Source organism: Mizuhopecten yessoensis, unplaced genomic scaffold (genome assembly GCF_002113885.1).
Source record: "Mizuhopecten yessoensis strain PY_sf001 unplaced genomic scaffold, ASM211388v2 scaffold716273, whole genome shotgun sequence".
In the NCBI taxonomy this organism is placed as follows: domain Eukaryota; kingdom Metazoa; phylum Mollusca; class Bivalvia; order Pectinida; family Pectinidae; genus Mizuhopecten; species Mizuhopecten yessoensis.
This window is the reverse complement of record NW_018480034.1, coordinates 324,620-345,022: the sequence shown is the minus strand read 5'-3', so window position 1 is coordinate 345,022 and position 20,403 is coordinate 324,620. Positions and strand designations below refer to the sequence as shown.

At 35.0% G+C, this 20,403-nt stretch overlaps 2 protein-coding genes across 2 annotated transcripts in view; one reads left to right on the top strand and one right to left on the bottom strand.

The window, feature by feature from the left end:
- Positions 1-2,177: 2,177 nt before the first annotated feature.
- On the bottom strand, positions 2,178-7,557 carry LOC110442502 (RIB43A-like with coiled-coils protein 2). The gene is made up of 6 exons (XM_021486145.1): positions 7,325-7,557; positions 6,925-7,006; positions 4,981-5,211; positions 4,612-4,844; positions 3,675-3,902; positions 2,178-2,982 (listed from the first exon to the last, which is right to left on the bottom strand). Exons 1-6 carry the CDS (start codon positions 7,439-7,441, stop codon positions 2,734-2,736), a joined length of 1,140 nt encoding a protein of 379 aa, XP_021341820.1. The 5' UTR covers positions 7,442-7,557; the 3' UTR covers positions 2,178-2,733.
- A 179-nt stretch (positions 7,558-7,736) lies between these two features.
- LOC110442499 (structural maintenance of chromosomes protein 1A-like) overlaps positions 7,737-20,403 on the top strand; it is a 29,538-nt gene continuing 16,871 nt past the window's right edge. The window contains exons 1-15 of the mRNA XM_021486143.1: positions 7,737-8,017; positions 8,434-8,510; positions 10,884-11,042; positions 12,242-12,390; positions 13,451-13,619; positions 14,089-14,301; positions 14,520-14,605; positions 14,983-15,031; positions 15,382-15,498; positions 16,040-16,254; positions 17,037-17,250; positions 17,817-18,028; positions 19,111-19,273; positions 19,676-19,734; positions 20,076-20,271. Of these exons, the coding sequence (XP_021341818.1) occupies positions 7,906-8,017; positions 8,434-8,510; positions 10,884-11,042; positions 12,242-12,390; positions 13,451-13,619; positions 14,089-14,301; positions 14,520-14,605; positions 14,983-15,031; positions 15,382-15,498; positions 16,040-16,254; positions 17,037-17,250; positions 17,817-18,028; positions 19,111-19,273; positions 19,676-19,734; positions 20,076-20,271 (2,190 nt within the window). The 5' untranslated portion in view covers positions 7,737-7,905. The remainder of the gene's footprint in view (positions 8,018-8,433; positions 8,511-10,883; positions 11,043-12,241; positions 12,391-13,450; positions 13,620-14,088; positions 14,302-14,519; positions 14,606-14,982; positions 15,032-15,381; positions 15,499-16,039; positions 16,255-17,036; positions 17,251-17,816; positions 18,029-19,110; positions 19,274-19,675; positions 19,735-20,075; positions 20,272-20,403) is intronic.

The window sequence follows — 20,403 nt, the reverse complement described above, 5'->3', positions numbered from 1 at the left end:
AAAGTTTACAGAGTAGAAACTTGTGCTGAATAAGGACCAATACACCAACTTGAATACGATAAGTGACCAACAGATTAGAAACTGTCTTTTGAAAGGCCTATAACACTGACATAGACCTTACTTGGTTTAGTATGACCTTCACAATTGACAGGTTGAGAAGACAATCAACTTTAGCAAGGCCTTTTCAAACATACAGGTTTGAAATTAACCTCGGAAAACACATTTTGATATTGAAGATAACCCATCATGTTTCTCCCAAACTGAATTCACAGGGGCATTTCGTGTTTTTGCTAGGGAAAAGATTAATAGAATCTCTCACCCCCTTGAGGGTGAGATAGGGTAATCTCAACCCTCGGGGAAAGATTCATAAGTAGCCTAACATGAGGCTGGCGAGATTCCCCCCTCTCACCCCTCAGGGGTGAATGATTATTTTTCTCTTATCCTGTTCACCCATTGTGTATCATACACATAATGTACTGTTAACATTACAGGCTAGATGCAAGACTGGATATTTTTTTGTTACACCCTCAAGGTAGGGGATGATTATTTTTCTCCCATCCTATTATTTCAGTCACAGCTCCACCGACAGTAGTCTTCCATGTTTATAAACAAAAACACATGTGGGGTATGCATATCGTCATTCACTTTTGATGACCTCACAATTACCGATGACGCATTTTGATGATGTCACAATTGAACATGTGCTAATCGGCACGAGGCTATCTCTCCCTAGGGGTTGACAAACTGATCTTTCCCGGCTAAAACGGGAGACACGCCTGTGAAGGGTGGGAGAAAAGAATATCTCGCACTTGGAAAAGTGTACACCTGTCCAGGGTAAGAGAAAAACCTGACTTTACCTACCTAGGGGAAGACAGATCACACAGGCTTTTATTCTTAAAACATCATAATCACATCATCACTTTATGCCGTGTAAGCAGGGTAGTGTAATTAATTCTAGCTGTCGCACATTTCATGCACTCTTAATGTTTTCAAGTGTGGTACCATTACAACATGTTTTCACGTTAGGAAAGTGTGAGAGAAAAATAATCGGTCACTCTTGTGAGATGTAAACAGAAATATCAAGGATAAGATTTTCGAAGTTTAGTACTCGCCAAAGTTTCACATTGGTAACAAATATTGGTCCCAGTGATGGTTCAGTTAAGACAGGTCTTGATGGTCAATTCAAACAAGTTTCTTTGAAATAACAATAGACAGATTTGTACTTTAGTAATGTAATGATTGGTCCCGGTGGTGGTCCCTGTGGTGGTCACTGTGGTGGTCTAAGACAGCTTTTACTGTACTGGTGATAACAAACACATTGGTAACATTGAGGTAATATTAGGTGTTTTCTCTAGCAACAGAAATATTGGATCATGTGGCGGTCAGTTTATCATATTTTACTATAGTTGCAGAAATATTGGCCTTTGTGGTCAGTTTAGACAATTTTTAGTGAAGAAACAGAAATATTGGTCCTTGTGGTCAGTTTAGACAATTTTTAGTGTAGTAACAGAAATATTGGTCCCTGTGGTCAGTTTAGACAGGTTGTATTGTAGTGACAGTAATATTGGTCTCTGTGATAAGTTTAAACAGGTTTTACTTGAGCAACAGAAATTATAGCCCCTTTGGAGGTCAGTTTAGAAAAGTTTTATCAATTGCTATTAAAGAGTAGATCTTTTCCTTAAATATGAATAAGATTTTAACAAAAAAATACAACATTTCTTTTAATATTTCACTTATTTTAATCATTAAGTTTCTATACATATATATATATCACAGACTTTAAATAAAAGTTAGATACATTATTTACAAATGAAAAGAATTCTTTACGGAAATAGTGACAAACAGGCTCTCTCCATTCTCACCATGGAAAATTAGGGGAACAATCTATTTCATTGGCTGAAATGAACATTTCAAATCGTTCAATATCGATCCCTCACACAAATACACAGATGTTATACGAATGTTAAATTTGTTTCTGACATAAAAGTTCTCAAGACTTTACGAAAAGGAACTGTTGTAAAATCTTTGTCATTTTGATAGTTTCTTCCTTTTGAGAGACACTGATAACACAAACTTACTTTTAGAGTAAATTTGGGGATTGTGTACAAAACACTCAAAACTTAGAAGATAAGCTGTTCTGTCGCGTGAAGACGAGGTTGACATTGAGTTTGTGCTACGTGAGTTCCTACAAATACTGACTCATAGTGTGGACTTGGCAGCAATAATTGATCCATAATTATGGCTATTATATTTTTTTCCTTCACTGTCACATATCCCTCTGGCCCCATACACCTCCCTACCCCCCACCCGACCTGATCCCACCCACATTCAAAATCAATTTCAGACACTATGCATGGCATATACAGCTTTTATACTAATTATCGGATCAATAATTCAGTCTTAATTTACCACCATCACCTTCACTCAAAACCCCATCCCTCACCCTTATTACATTTAAGTACAGATGCATGCTCAAAAGTGAGGATTTGTTCGTAACGAAATTAATTCCTCCCTTAAAAATTGTAACCCTCCCTTGCCCTACCCCCAGGAAAAAAACCAAGATCTTAATCTAAATGATATCATTGGATCTTCATTTTCTTTCAGATATATATACCAAAATCATGAAATATATTGGCACCATCTGTAATCTAACCTCCCCCTCCCCACCCCCTTCACCTTATACGTCTGTATGCTATTCAAACCCATCCACCCCCCTAGCACATGTTGTTCCTCCTATCGAGTGGTTGTGTTGAACTGTGTGAAGTAGGCTGCCGTGGGAGGGTTGGTGTACACCTCCTTGTTCAGGAAATCCTTGTGTGATGTCTGCTCGCTAGCAAGTCGTCGGTTCTCATCTGCTTGTTCACGGTCCAGTTCACGCCTCTTGCGGTCCATTTCACGCTCCAGAAGCATAGCAGCACGAGCGTTTGCCACCTGTTGTCTCTCCCATTCCTTGTTCCTTAGCTCCTCCTCCTGGTCATGTCTCTGTAACAAACGAAATAAACACTTTCAAAATAAAGGTATGTGTAAATATATTCCAGATGTTTTTATTAACCAAACATACGCTAAATTCTACATTAATGAACCCCATACTTGGTCTAAAATTAACAAAAAACACCTGAGAAGAGCTTGTGTTTCTCACTCACCTGATTATTTACAAAATGAATGGTCCGGTCCATAGGAAAAGTTTGAAAAAATGTCATATCTAACAAATATGTAACAGCATAAAGGCTGTATTGTGTGTCAAGTCGTGTTTTTAACATAAGAAAATGTCAAGGCCATGATAAGAAAATGACCCTTCTGTTATTATCATATTAATGTTATATACATGTCTATTTTATGAAAGCGTATACAAATTTTATGAAAGCGTATAAAAATAAATTCTCGAAATATCCAAAATGAGGAATCATCTTGAATTTTATATTTATTTACACTTTGTTTAGAAATCAAACTGGGTGCAATTTTGCAGTTGGTTTTTCAGAAATACCCAATTTACTCAAATTTTCTCGTTCTTAACCTGTTCTTTTTTTTATAAAAACGAAATAAAACTGATTAAATTCTGATTTGATTTGGTAATTTCAACCAAATTTAAATAATTCGAAAAATTATTTAAATATAAAACTTAAAATTTCTACTACAATACAGTTTTACTAGGACTAATTAAAACAGTGACATACATTTTTCTCTGCCCTCTGGAGTTCCTGCAGGTTACGGATGTGGTCCAACTGTTGAGGACTCATGCCCTTCCACCTGTCAGTGATAACACGATGAGGTCCAAACGCGCTCTGTGCCACAGACGGATTCTCCGTCAGCACGTCCCCAAAGATGTGGTTGGCGATCTCTGTCATGTTGTCATCGTGATTCTGCTGTTTCTGTAATCTTTCCTTCTCCGATCGTTCTCGGTCCTGTTAAAGATAAAATTCATTTCATTAAAATAAGCTCTTCTTTCCTGGCAACGGAAAACCATAAACAAGCAAGAGGCAAATTAAGAGTGAGAAGAAAATTAAAAATGTTCTTCTTCAAATCGGAGGGGGAGTTCTTAAACCACTTTGGAAATGGAAAACTAACATTTGCCCCAATAATGAAAAAGGAGAAAAAACTCTGTCTCCTATTTTTCTTGTCTGTGTAAATTTATATTATAAAAAAAAAAATTATCAACTTGAATTTAAAGTTATTCATTATATAAATATCAGTGAAATATTCCTTCATTCAAATATGAGAGAGGTTACCAATGAAACTAGTGGAAACAAGAACTCTGACACTAGGTCAGCAAGAGCCCTGCTGCATGTGTGATTGTATTTATCCTTGAAAAGGGAAATGCAGAATTCACATCCGTCATCTTAGAACTCAAAATAATGATAAAAAAATTCCCATTTTTTTTTTAAAGATGATTGCAAAAAAAAAAAAAAAAAAATTACAAACAATTACAAGGCAGCAGTCTCATTTTAAATGTTAGTACTTCTCTAAACATCAAACCCAAGTGAGAGACTTGGGTAAATTGTACACAAGGCAAAGTTTGATTAAAATCTGTCTGCCATGAAATATTGCGCATAAAACAAAAAAATAAAACAACAAAGGGAGGTATTGACTGTAGGGTACCCATTCTAAACTTACCAAGGCTTGGTTATAATCTTTCACAGCCATATTTATTGCCCGCCGACATTCCTCCTCAGAATTAGCAAGGTCCATTGCCCTCTGGTCAAGCTCTCGCATTTTCAGTTCGTACAGACGGTTGGCCTGATCCATGTTCCTCTTGGCCTGATCCTTCTCTTGGCTTTGTTGTGTTGACCATTCTCTTAGCTGTTCTTGTTGGTAGTTCAATCTAGCCTTATTGTTTAAGTCTTCACCTATCAAAGTATTTATGAAAGAATTAAAAACTTATCTCGAAAAACCTAAAAAAAAAAAAGATCACGTTTTTGTAAGCTCTGAAAATTTGAAGATAGTAGATCGCATGTATGGAATATGTAAGATGTGTTTTTTTACCTTCAAACTTTTGAAGACTAGAAATTCCACACCTTGGGTCATCATCACTGACCCTGGCAGGTTTGTCCTTCTTAAGGTAATCAGGATCGTACAGATCAAATTCTCGTCTACTCCCAGGCTGTTGGTGCATCGAACGGAAATCGTTCACAGCTTTATTTAATTCCCTCACATCATGATTCTGTCTTTGTTCCAACATCATAGAAATTTTATCATTTCGTACAGCATCAGCAGCTGAAAATAAAAGAAGAATAAAATAATTTGAAGAAGGTAAGTTTCCCAAAAGAAACTAGAAAGAAGACAAAGTTGATTTTGTATACATGAAGCACTTGCTGTTGGAATTAAATAATTGCATCAAGTAAGATTTTCCTGCAATTATTTAGCTTCATTTGATATGCAGACAGCATGTCTCATCGCCCACTTCAAACCTCAATGGCCAATGGCAAGATACATGCAGTTCAGTTAAAACAATCTTTAATTATCGTTCCTGATTTATGTCTTTGTATCAATGCTAATGATCATCTCATGAGTCATGAAACAAACCACAAGAGGAAGAGTGGGACCAGGGAAATACAAATAAAGAACACTATATCAGATGAGGGATTTACTCTGATATTAGCAAACATCTACTTAATCATTCAGGTGACAACTTTCCTGATAACCTTCAATTAAAAGAGCACTAATTTAGTAATTAATCTTAAATACAACACTACAGTAACCATGGGTCTGTATGTATATGCAAATGGACTAACCAGTTTGTCTATTTTTTAAATGTAATATTCCAGAACCATTTCCTGTAGACCAGCAAATGTGCAACATAAAACCACTAGGTCTGTCAGTAATTCATAAACGAACAACTCTTTTACAACTGGTTGGAACACAATAAACTAAAGTGGCCTAGATGAACATTTCTTACAGGTTGATCAAATGAGGTGATTTGAGTATTAGGTGAGAATGTGAAAACATTATTGCTTCTTTAGTAGGACGAGGAAAAGTGATTAAAGATTTGTGCCATTGCTTAGGCTCGAACCTGCAACCCTTGGCTCTCTAGCACGATGCTCTACAGCTGAGCTAAAGGGAAATTCTCTACAGCTGACGCTTGTGAGGCAACCTAATCAATGCACATCTTGTCACTATTCCCCCTTTTAAAAAAAATACCAACCCAGGTTCTTTGACTCCCACCAACCTTTAAAGGGGAGGGTCAACGGCACCAGTTTACTGTAGGATGAGGAATAGGGATAAACTCACGACCCTTGGCTCTCCAGACTGATGCTCGATCACTGAGCTAAAGGGAATTTCCCTATAGCTGACGCTTGTAAAGCAACCTTATCAATGGTTTATGGTGGTCGACGTATTCGTAAGCATAGTATTGCTTCTGTTGACGCTTCTTCATAGTTTTTCACATATTTACAGGTTGTGCAGAGGACGTGTATACAACTTATATTACATATGAATAGCACATTGGTAAAAACTTGATTGGATGGTTGAACCAATGTTTGTTGAGTCTAGATTTAAAAACATTTAAGGTTGGGGAATCTACCACAATTGTAGGGAGTTGATTCCAAATATTTACAATTCTGTTTTTAAAAGCATGTCCCCTAATGTTGGTCTTATACTGATTTTTTTCAGTTTTTTTGAGTTTCCCTCGTATTGAGGTTGTCGAAGGCAGAGATGATTTGTTGGTTGGTTATATTTATGGTGTTTATCAGCTTATATATTTCTACCATGTCAGATCTTAGTCTTCTGTATTCAAGTGATGGTAGCCCTAGCCAACGAATATGCTCAGGGTACGTGAGACCTTTAAGGAATGGAACTAGTTTGGTTGCCCTTCTTTGAACATTATCTGAGGAGAGTTGGTCTTTTTTCAGTATAAGTGACCGTGTGGTTTCATTAATATCAAAGTATGGACGTACACTTCTTTCAACATTTTCACTCCTACACACTTACCAAAAGATCTGTCCCGACTTCTTTCATATTCCTCCTGTTGTTTCTTATCTAAATTTTGTTGCTCTATGGCTTGAGCATCGATCTGTTGAAAAGTAAAGAAATACTTATTCAATTTTATTATTATAAGAGAGCCTCTTGCCTATGATAGACTGGTGTCAATGCAGTTAAAAAAACAATCGGAGTGGTCAGCCTTACAGGTCTAATGTAAATGATTTAAAGATAAACAAATATATCTATAAATTACATGCCGACTTGAAAGTCATCTGATTTAAAGACATAGACTAAAAATAACGACATACCAACTTATTCTCAGAACAACATTTTGAACAATGCCTAAACTGGTGTGGAAACCTTAACCGTAGTTTAGAACAAGATGAAAACAACTCAGCAACAAGCTTACCCCGATTGTTCTAGTCTTTGAGTTGAATATTCTAGATTTTCTCTGTTCTTCCATCAATTTACGGCGCTCAATTGCAGCCGCCTCCTTGTAATCGATAGGTAAATCTAACTTATACATCCTGAAAAGTTTGTTTTGTCGCCCTTTCTCCAAGATATTTCAGGGCCTTTTCGCTAAGGGCTTGATGTAGGAGCTCGTTGCCAAGTTTACACGGTTGTCAACCGGATTTCAACTGCGGTATTACTTTGTTGTATGAATAATATTTATACAAAGAAAAATCAATTAACTATGTATCTATATAAGATAAAATAAAATGTTACATTAGAAAAATAAACAACAAAAATAATTCGCATTTCTATTTATTATTATTTAATCCAATCAAACAACACCAATACCGTCAACCAAAATCTCGTAGTATCTCGCGTAAAACAGCGAGAGCATTATTCGCAGCGACATCTATTCGCGCTAAAATTATCGACCATGATTTGATGATATGTTTTCGAATATATAATTCCGGTTTGCATCAGCATCTTAGATGCATTAATAACTTAATTGCTTAAGTGTGCAGACAAACAAACCACAGAATGCCTGGACACCTAAAGTATATCGAAGTAGACAATTTTAAGTCCTACAGAGGCAAACAAAAGATTGGACCTTTCAAGAGATTCTCTGCCATCATTGGACCAAATGGATCTGGTAAGGCCCATAACATGTAAACAAACAACGTCTCTGGCTATGTACGGTTAATACTGATACCATATATATATATTCAGCCATGAACCTTTAACTTCTTTCAAATATAACTGTTCAATACCACGTAATACTTCCTGAAGTTTCCTGGAAGATGACATTGTTTACATTTTGGAAGAAACATTGTTGTGACCCTGATTACATGACAGTTGTTATCATACAACCTTTTTCATTTTGTTTACTTATACACATCCTGTGCACCCATTTAAATCAGTATTGTTAATGTTGTGTGTGGTTTACATCCAAGACGTAATAATTGATAATCAAAACATCAGTAATCCAGGATGTGAGTGACTTCTGTTGGGTCTGAGGTTATTTCCCTTTCATGATAAACAGTCTGAATGATGCCTTTTTTTCTGCAGGAAAATCCAATTTGATGGACGCCATCAGTTTTGTACTCGGAGAAAAGACATCAAATTTGAGAGTAAAGCGTCTTGGTGTAAGTATACAAAACAGTGATGCCGTGAACAGTAAAAGCATGGACATATTCTGGCTATTTGGCCAGAGCCCTACCTGAGTACCATTGTCAAACCATAATTCATGGATATATACAGGCCTTTTTAAGTCACTCTTGGCGAGAGCCGAGCAGCTTATTGATTCTGTCCAGAGATGAAATGACGGACCCACTTCCGCTCGGGGTGCATGCGCATAATTCACTCTTGCATGCTTCCACTATATACTTTCGTTATCGTAAATAGAAAGTACAATCTCTGACAATCACCTGTGGGTTATATAAAGTCCTCTGATACTCTTCTCCAAAAAATAATCCATACTTGGAATAATTGCTGAAAACAAAATGTTTATCTCTGGTGCATTCTACGAGTGTTGTGGTGACGAAATTCATGCACTGGGTTTGAGCGTTTTAGCAACTCGAATTGAGGTCTGATGAGTGTTTGTTTTTGTGACAGACTGTCAAGCATTGACCCCGTCTGTACAGTCTAGCTTTTTATATTTTGTAAGTACAAGGAAGAAGTTAATATATATATATTTATAAACCGTATGAGTGATGCAGTATAACCTCTATTTTGATGTTTCAAATCGGAACGTAATATGACATATTCAATTAGCAGAATACAGAAAAATATCTGAGGTATTATAGTAGATATTGATGTTCAACGTGTAACTGGAGCAATTAAATTTAAAGTGGTGAGCGGCTTTAATGTCACACTGACATAATTCTAGTTTATGACTGAATATGGGTTAATTCCCCTCTCAAGTTTCATGAAAAATATCATCAGTCACACAATCACTTTATTCTAATGCATATCTGGTGGTCGATTGGAAGAGTCCAATGAACAGTAAGACCCAAAAAATAGAGATGCCCCCCCTCTTGTAGTCTTCCCTTGGCCTGAGGCCACCCTTTCCTGCTGTGGGTCATGCGCCTACAGCACATATTTCCCCTATTTCAAAAACAGGTACTAACTTTTTATTCCTGCATTAATCCCTGGAATTTCCCGACCTGCTCATGATCAAAGCCATTAAAAACATGATTGGTATCCTCTAGAGGCCTGTTAATTCTCACACATTCTCGTGGGTCGAAAACAGTAATTGAGGTCATAGTCTCGTAATTTTATGTTTCCGCACAGATCATTCATATCTCCTATATTTTTATAGCAGGTATATACAAGTTAATATACTGTTAAATTGCATATGACAATTTGAACAGTTTTTAAAAACACTTTCGAACATGTTTGTTTATTAAAAAAAAAATGTTTTTAATATCAAAAAAGTAATAGGCAATATTGTTGAATTCTACTCCAAGTATTTATAGTGCATTGCTTCAAATACATTGTGATAATCAGATGGTGGAGTGAGTTGCATAAATATATATTATGTTATTAAGCACAACTGACGTACAGTGATGCTGTTGTAGAAATTTCTTTTAAAGCTGTCAACTACAAGACCTTAAATTGTCCCATACCACTACCATTTACTGATTTCTTTGGCATTGCATGTTGAATTTCATCTCACTTTGAATAAGTGTTTTGTTTGTCAGCCATTCGGTATGGTTGTTACTGAAATATATATATTATGATAATAGCAAACACGAGACTGGCCACTTGGCCTTTCTGTCTTCTTGGGTTTCTTTCCTCTTGATGTGTCATCAGTCAGCCTGTCTTTGCAAGGACTTGTTACTTTAGTATCTACTATACATAAGAAAAAAAAAGGATCACATGGTTAACTGTCCCTCAGCAAGGTTTCCTGGTTAAACAGATGTCTCTCATCCCTTGAATATAAATTATAGCTCCCTTGGAGTAATTTATTTGAGATTAGATAGCCATTATACAAATATTGTATTATAAATAATACAGCTTATTTCGAGTTAAATAGGATGAAATTTAGTCATATAGAAGTAGGATGTGGCAAGTGAATATCACATTTTTGGTCAGAAACGGTATTTCTTATTGCTTTGTCAGCTTTGTAATAAATTTATCTCAACTGATAACCAGCCACTATGTCATTTTACAGAACTTTTCCATTTTCAGAATTTTCAGATGAACCCCCTGAAGATGACAGATTTCATAACATGACACATATATAGTGGCTGGGTATAGGGGAGATAATAAATATGTAGCATTTAATTTCAATTCTCCTTAATTCTGGATCCTATGAGTAGAATGGCATTGGCATGTAAAAGTTTGTTGAATCTCATTGAGTAATTAAGAAATAGACAAAAAGAATGTTTACAGTTGTAATCCTTTTTCGAGGTTTAGTGTATTATCATGACGCAATAATAATTAATATTAAAACTGATTCCCATTTGTATTTAATATTTTTTTATAATTTCTTATAAAAAATGATTGTTGTACAGGATCTCATACATGGAGCTCCCATTGGGCAGCCAGCCTCCAACAAAGCATCTGTCACCGCTGTCTACACAGGAGGAGAAGCGGACGACCAGGAGTCGACAGATATACACTTTACCAGAGTCATTCATGGCTCCAGTTCTGACCACAAGATTAATGGAAAGGTACCTGATCAGTGATCTCTGACTAAATACGTTTTTTAGTCAGTGGTTTTACAGAATGTTCATCCCTTAAGTGAATTTAGGGCTGTTATAAGGCAATTTCCCTGTGATAAGTTTCTGCTATATTTCTCAAAATCAATCGTCAAAAATTTCAGTTTATTTTCCCGAAATCATGCTTCTTGTATGTGATAGTTTCCCAAATTCACTAGTTATATATGCCCCTATGGGAAAGAGTGATGAACATCCCTGCTTTAAATAAATCTGTTGAGTGATTTAATATTCAGAAGATTTGTGTTAAGGTATGTTTCCTTATAAAAATTAATAGTAACTATGGCCAAAATGTGGTTCAGGTACAAATATTTTACAGATATTTTTTAATGTACAGTAAACCCTCCATATAATGCACTTCGTTTTATTTGCCACCTCACTTTATGGGAAGTTCACCACACTACAAGAAGTGATTATTTTTACTCAGTTCAGGGATCAATCAAGGTTTTAGGGGAAATAACCATTTTCAGATTTGGGCGAAATTAAAATTTTGAAACAAGGCTCTAGTGTCATGAAGGTAAAAGATAAATGTTTTGTCCGACATACATGTGTGCAGTATATTTCAATTTTTAAACAATTTTAAGCTTACAATTGTAGAAATTTTGTTTAAATTAAGTGGGAGAACATGTATATATGCAGTATTATGCATTTTAACTGTTGAACTTTAAAGATAACATATATAGGGGAAATATTTTGAAGAACACAGAATTTCACAGAATAGAAGAATTTTCTTCTGTAGGGGAAACTACCAATAAACGGTAGTGAATCAAGTCTAGATTGAACTGCCGAAAACAGACTGCTTCCCCTAGCTAAAAAGTACCTTATTTTCCCAAAATGGCAAAAATTAAGGAATATTTCCCAATTTCATTACAAATAATGCTTTATTTTCCCAATTCATTTAGGAACAGGCTGTTGTAAAATGTAGGTAACAACCACACTGACAAGAGTAGCACTAAACATCGTATGGTTTCATATAAGTGAACATACAACACCTGTTCAATAAGTGATATTTTACTATTGATTGTATAGGAAATTTATGCTTGTGTGTTTAAAAGTTAGTAGATTATCCTTTGATTACCAATATAGTTATATAATGATAAATGTTTATAAAAGACATACTTTATATTATCTGCATTTTCTTTTCAATTCTCTAGACGGTTACATCCCAACAGTATGCTGCTGAGCTGGAGAAAATCGGGGTGTTAGTGAAGTCCAAGAACTTCCTGGTGTTTCAAGGGACAGTAGAGAGTATTGCTATGAAGAATGCCAAGGAGAGGACACACATGTTTGAGGAAATCAGCAGGCAAGATGTCATCAGTTTACTGGAAAACTTTAATCTTGATCTAAACATTGTTTGGTACACAATACACATAGTGTGTTTTGATGGATGCAGCAATCCATGCACCATTCTCCAGCTAATCCCTTTTCTATCCCCCAACCAATGAGATTGGTGGAGGATATACAGACACATTCTGTGCAGATATAGCTGTATGGTAACTCTGTGAAACTTTTATTGAATATAGCACATCAATCTAAAAGTTTTTTTTTTATTTTCAATATTAGTTTCAACAATAGTCGTTGATACAAATGGTCAAAAATGCAACTTACTGTTTGTTGAGTATATTTTCAAAACTTCCTATTTATTAAATTAAGGTGTTTTCATTTTTAATCTTCTTTCTCATCAAACCGTGGAAACGAGGTCAAACATTTATTTTAAATTATCATTTATGGAATTATCTCTCAAAACCTTTTAAGATATCTTCATTAAACTTTATTTGCATAGAAATCTAGCAGTCTAGTTGTGTCAAGGCCACTGTAACCTACTATTTATATAAATCTGTCAACTAAAACAGTGACATCACTCTAGTAATTTCATTTCATAAAAGATTTTGATCAAACAGTTATATTTCAAGGTTCCAAGGTCAAGGCAAAGGCTTATCATTAATCGTTTTAGAAATTTGTCAAACAATGACTCAGTTTAACATGAGAAAGAGAGCTTTGATGTCTTACATTTTCTAGCTACCAAAAGTGGTCCACACTAGTAAACATTAAATCTGTCATCTTTACCTGTTTCATTAACTTAAGGCTACATGTAGTATAATTCTGTAAATGTTTGACTTACACAATTTGTAAGGCTAATATATACCACAATATGCATATCTCTCTTGCTGTTGACTAAGAAGTCATCATTTACCCAGGATAATTTTTGTTGAAATCTCGCCAATATTGAAACACAACTTTTAATTTATCTTATTCTATTTTTGTTTGTTACATTTCTGTTTTAAATTCCTCTTTGTACAATTTCATATAAAATGTGACTCTGTAAAACGTGTTTGAATTTATTATGGTGTCAATTATTACAGATCGGGTGAATTAAAAGAAGAGTATGATCATGCTAAAGCAGAGATGTTGAAGGCCGAGGAGGATACTCAGTTTAACTACCACAAGAAGAAGGGCATTGCTGCTGAAAGGAAAGAGGCCAAACTAGAAAAAGACGAAGCAGAGCGCTATCAGAAACTTAAAGAACAACTTGTAAGTATTCTTTCATTGGGTGAAAGATATGGGGAAATTTTACTCATTTTTGTTCAAATGATGAGAAAAATGAAATTTGATCACATTCCATAAATAGTTAAAAGATATTGTCAAACACAAAGTGAATTAAAACTCATCCTAGGCCAAATTTTCCCAAGAGGGGAAAATTTTCAGCAAAACTTAAGAAAACAAGGATTTTTTGTCAAATTTAATGCAGTATTTCACTTATATGTGAGTCTGTACTTAATATGTTTTATACCAATAGAAAGTATATAAGATAATACTTGGGAGATGGAACAACAATAAAATTATGAAGTTGATCATGCCTGTTTTTATCTTTGATTGGTGTTACAACTAATCTGTCCAAATTATGTCCGCTCACTATAGATAATTAACCATCACAATATATGATTAGAAAGCTGTCTTTATTTTTAGCTGATGACGTTATATTCATTGATATTTTCTGTAGAGCGAAAAACAAATGGAGTTACAGCTCTTCAGACTGTTCCATAACGAAAGAGACATTGATGAAATGTCAGATGAGCTCAACAGAAAGAACAGTTTGCTGGAGAAGGAAGTGCGCAAACGAGAAAGGATTGAAGAAGAAGTAAAAGAAAAGAAAAAAGATCAAGGAAAAATAACCAGAGAATTAACAAAAATCGAACAGCAATTGAAAGAATCGGTAAGAATATAAAACAAAGCAGAAGGAGTGTAACATAAAATCTGTGTTTCATTCTGTTACACTTGAATTGTATTTCTTTTATATATATTCCAATTTTATCCTTATAAAGGACTGTTTTCAATGGTTGACTTCAAATTGTCATATTCAGATAATTTTGGTTTCAATATAATAATACTGACAAGGATTTGAAATCAAATTTGCTTTATTTGTTTTGACAGGAAGTAGAGCTGAACAAGAAAAGACCATTATACATTAAGGCGAAAGAAAAGACGTCACATATGATCAAGAAATTAGATTCTGCAAAGTAAGAGAGCTTTATTTGTGTTATTTAGATTTCCTGGGAAACTGCATACACAATTAACATGATATATAGAGAGAGCACAGCAAAGCGCTCTCCCTGAAAACAAGAAAATATTTAAATAATATTCTGGATGTATCACTTATGTCGGGGATTCATTGTCTGGTTTAAAGGGAAAGTAAACTTGTGCTATGATGTAGCTTGCATCATCTTCAATTTTCTCCATATTTTCCACCTCTATAAAAGTACTGGTCCTGATTACACTGTGAGGAAATCAAAATAATTGATCTGGGGTCAAATGGTGGACAAAATGTGTATCTTTTCAACATATTTGATATCTTATTGTTTAGATATGTTGATGTGAATGAGTTTCTTTTTCACAGAAAATCCTTAAAACAAGCAAAAAAGACCCATGATAATCATGAACAAGAGGTAAGTTTTGTCATGATGATATATTGGCTGTATCAGATAAGTGGTGGAACTAAGATGTTGATTAATGGCAGGGAAAGAGAGGTTATTTTCACCATTGAACAGAAGCTTTTATGTGACAAAGATGTTATGTTTGAAAGATTATGATATTATAAACTTCAATTATAAACAGCATTTGAACATGATTTTAAAGTTATTGGTAAAAGATGTTTTAATCTAGTATTCTGATTAATTGTTAATTCTCAGAAAAGAACAGGAATCAGCTTAATATTACAACAGGAATCTATATCAGAATAAACTTGATGATCTGTTTGGATGTCTATTGAATGTGACCTTTCCCTCGTTTTATACAGATCCGAGAATTGGAGCAGGAGTTGGATGAGGTAGAGAAGAAGCGACAGGAATTTGAGGAGAGGATAGAAGAAGAATCCCAGTCCCAGGGCAGAGATCTCGATCTGGAGGAGTCACAGGTACGGCTTTAATACAATGTTCACTCTATCTGTATATAACCTGTCGGCTATACTTGACAGTGTTATAATATAGGTCAAAATAAAAATAAAAATCTTGTGATTCTACTTGCCCTACCTACCCTATTTTTGTGCCTTCTGTTTAAGTTTTTATTGGCATTTTTTGATAGGCACTGTTAAAGTCAAGAACTCCTGCTCTATATAAGCATAGTGAAAATAATTTCCAAAATGAAAGAAGTTGCCTATCTACCTACCCCATTTTTTCTGAGGATGATAGCGGAAACTTTAGTTATTTTTTGTGCCTTAGTGGCAATGAATGTATACGCTAGCCCTTTTGATGTGAAAGTTTCTCAACAAAAGAACCGTTGAATTGGTGAAGCATTTACTTTACATAATTAAATCTAAAAATGTCAGTTAGTATGTATATGTGTTAACTCTTTAATAATGCATCTAGATAGAGGTTTTCTGTTTAGCTTTGGTGTTGAGAAGATATTCCTAAAGTTCTCATTTTTGTTTTCATTTTTGTGCTCCGTCTTTCCTTCAGGTACAAGAATATCACCACCTAAAAGAGGAGGCAAGCAAGCGGGCGGCGAGGAATACTCAGGAGATGGATTCAATAACTCGTGAACAAAAATCTGATCAAGACAGATATGACAATGAAAGCAGAAAAAGAAATGAACTTATATCTAAAATAAAACAAAAAGAAAATGAAATGGAGGAAAACCGAAAACGAGCAGAGAAGTTAAATGAATATATAAAGTAAGGGTTGTTTCTGTCACCTATGATAAGTGATTGGGAATGTGATAGGATGGCCCGGTGTGCCAGTTTAATGACACCAACTTGCCTAGCCAACCTATTACCACAAAATATTTTGGAACTTAGATGTTTTTTGTCGAAACTGTCCAAAGGTTTTGTATTTTATCACATCTTTGATGTTCACTGGTCTAAGGGGGTTGTCCTTGAAAACTTGGGTATGGATGATGGAATCAATGTGTGTACCAAAATCATCAATCTTCTCAAGTTGCAGTGTACAAATTTGATGTACTGTCTCATATCAGTTTAACCAGATCTATTTGTGCTGCAAAGGTTTTGTTAGAGAAATTGGTGTCTGTATGCTAATGTCTAATTCTAGAGACATTTTATGTATTTAGTTTTACAGATTTAAATCTTCAGCTTCAAGGAATAATAAATATGGTGAAATTCTTCATCAGAATTTGCACTTATAAGATACTGATGCAGATATTTTAGAAAAATTGTACTTGAAATTTAAAGTACACTGTAGTAACAAAACCTTTTTTCAGAAAGAAAGAAAAAAACGCTGAACAAATATTCATTTCAAATCTTATGTTTTGCTGTGAAATGTTCTTTAAATAGAATTATTCTTGTTATTTCTTCTTGAGTATTATGAATTACCAGATTGTGAATCTGAAGTCAAAGTCATTTCACGGCATCAAAATATGAGGGTTTTTATCATATAATAGATAATAATTGTAGCTAGCCGACAGTTGTGTAAGATATAATATCTAAATTCATCTTTTCAGGACAAGTAACAATGCAGTAGCAGAGCAGAGACAGTTGGAGGAGAGTATGTCAGAAGATGTAGACACTGCCAACCGTAGGATTGAGGAGATCAATGACGAACTAGCCTCTGTAATGGACCAGTTAGGGGAGGCGAAAGTAGACAAACACGAATCTGCCCGAGCCACAAAGAAAAAAGAACTTCTCAACAACCTGAAAAGACTCTTTCCAGGAGTGGTATGTCAGATAGTCTCTTAGAAAGTCAAGATTATACACATTTTGCATAAAGGATTCAAAGTAAACCCTAGTCCCTATGCATTAGCAAAATCTGTTATTAAAAACTGCATGCTGCAAGTTACATCATTAATAAAAGCTTGGCTATTTACTATAGTACTTGGGTACTATTCACTATTTACTATAGTACTTCGGTACTATTTACTGTAGTACTTCGGTACTATTTACTGAATGCAGTACCATTTCTGGAACCTTTGATTCGCATAAGTGGAAGTCATCAATGTTCAAACAACTTTTTTTTGTGTGTATATTTTTAATTTCTTTAGCCGATAAAATTCTGTCATTTAGTCCACTGTCATAAATGCTGCCCTACAACGATAATGTTATGCTTTTTAAAAACATGTACACAATATTTAATATCACTTCTTATATTTAGAAGAAAAAAATCGTTTCTTGTCTGAACCCTCCCCTACCTATACCACTAGGCACTAGACAGTCTGGGTCATGGATTTGTGTTTGGTATTGAAGTTGAAATTTTATATTTTGCTCTGTTTATTTTTATTTTACAGACAGGACGGTTAATTGATCAGTGTGAGCCGAGTCACAAGAAGTACCAGGTAGCTATCACCAAGGTACTTGGTAAATACATGGACGCCATTGTGTGTGACTCCGAGAAGACTGCCAAGGATTGTATCCAGTACATGAAGGAGCAACGCATTGATCCAGAGACCTTCCTTCCTCTCAACTATTTAGATGTTAAACCAGTCAATGAAAAACTCAGGTGAGTAATAAAAATGACTTCCCTTTCTTCAAACTAGTAAAATTAAGAAGAAGAAAAAGTGGTCAGTGAAAAACTCTTGAGAAAAAGAAGTCATTCCTTCTTCTCTACTAGGTTGATGTTAAAGTGCCTATGAAAAGCTTGGGTGAGAGAAAAAAAACATTTGTACAGGTCAGTTGAGCCCAGGGAGTCCAGTCCATAAAATAATTGTGTTAAGGCCAAACAAATTTGATTACTTGGTTCTCCGGCCCGTGCGCATTGCTGATTTTATCGTGAAAGTAATAAAAAAAAAAATGTTAACGCGCCATGCCATCTTTAAAAAAATCCGGAAAATTGGTCCGCATGTCGTTTTTACTTATTAGTCACCCAAGTCCCGAAAACATATGAATAAAGGTAAGGATTGAGATACAGGCAAGCGTTAAAATGATTATGACTTATTAGTCTTGTGTACAAATGGCGCTCATTTCGGTACAAATAAGAATGGGGGGTTCGTGATTCTCATCTGGAACATCGTGGGGGGATTTTCGGAGGCTTGCTCTATGACGGGTCTCTACAAAACTATAAAAAGACAAGGTAATGTCCATAATAAACGTTTTACAAACTACACAATAAAAAAAAATTGCCCTCGTCTCGTTTTTGCCATGTAAAATGAGAGAAAAAATACAGCCCTGCCGCATCTATTTTGAAAAAAATTGGCCTGAGAACCAAGTAATTAATTTTATTTGGCCTAAATGAGAACTTTTTAAAATTTAAAGTATAATGTTTTTTGGCAAAATGTGTTTTTGTTTTCCAGATATTTAAATTTTGTTTTACAATCTTGAGCATGGTAAAATATGAGGTGAGAAAAAAAGACTGTTGCAATGGTTATGAATTGTTCAGGGATGTCAAGATGGACAACTTCCATGCTATGCCTGCTGTGTTAAGGAAGGTTAGAATGAAACCATTATGGAAATATGTATTTTGATAGAAACAATATTGACTTCTATTAAGCTGAGAAGGTTGTATATGCATCTATGTATTTTGATAATGACAATCTTTGAGTTCTTTTAAGCGGAGAAGTTTGTAAATTCATCAATACATTGCAGAGAATTTTCTGAGCCTCGTAACGTGAAGCTGGTGGTGGATGTGATTCGGTATGACCCACCTGTGGTGAAGAAGGCCCTTCTTTTTGCCTGCGGTAACTCTTTGGTCTGTGAGACAGTGGAGGATGCCAGAAGGGTGGCGTTCGGGAAACAAGAACGACACAAGGTGAGACCACACAGTCAATTGGTCATTGACTCAAGGATACCCTGATACCCTGATAGCCATAGATTTCTCTCTGAATGCATGCAGATACATGTATATGTCTTAATTGAAAATGTTTAAAGAAGTTAAATTTTACATTATGTATTAACCTGATCAAGAAGTGTAAATGCCATAATTTAAATGAATGATCAACAACACATTAAAACTATAAACATTTTAGTCAAGTGATGGACATTTAATTCAAAACCCATTCAATGCAATCCTGTGCCAAGAGGACTTTTGAGACCTTGTGTCATGGTATTAAATAATCAAGTAAAGCAAATGCTATCTGGACACTACTCCTACATATTGACTTAGTTTATGAATGTCAAACAGTAAATCAGTACCTATGATTCCTTTATACAGTCAGTGGCATTGGATGGAACACTTTTCCAGAAATCTGGTGTCATCTCTGGCGGTGCAAGGTATGAACACAGATATTTGTGCAAACTGCTACTATACAGAATAAAGTTGTATATTTGTATGGTAATATTTTGTAGTCTGACACTTCTGTACCTGTCCATAAAGAGATTCACAGTTTATTTAACATATTTACCATGTACATGTATTATTCAAATAATTGCTAGCTCATTAAATTAATTATTGATATATTCACAAGCATAAACTGTAGTACATATTTACATATTGAGATGAAAAAATTTCTTAAAGGAACATTAGATTTTAGTTCAATAAGTATCCATCCTCGGCTTGAATGATCTTGTCTTTGATACTCGCAGAGATAAATTTGTATTTCACATCATCTCAGTGATTTGAAGGCCAAAGCCCGTCGATGGGACGAGAAACAGTTGGGACAGCTGAAGAGCAAGAAGGAGAAACTGTCCGAGGAGCTCAAGGAACAGCTGAAGAACAAGAGGAAGGAATCTGAGCTAAACACCATTAGGTCACAGATTAAGGGTCTGGAGACTCGACTCAAATACTCCATCACAGACAGAGATAACACTGTGAGCACTCCATACAAGTTTATATTGAATTAAGGAAAACTATCTGAAATGTAGTTTCTTGTCTAGCTAATTTCAGTTTCTTCATGTCTTACCTTGCTGTTATAGGTTTCCTCACTGTCCCTATAACCACTG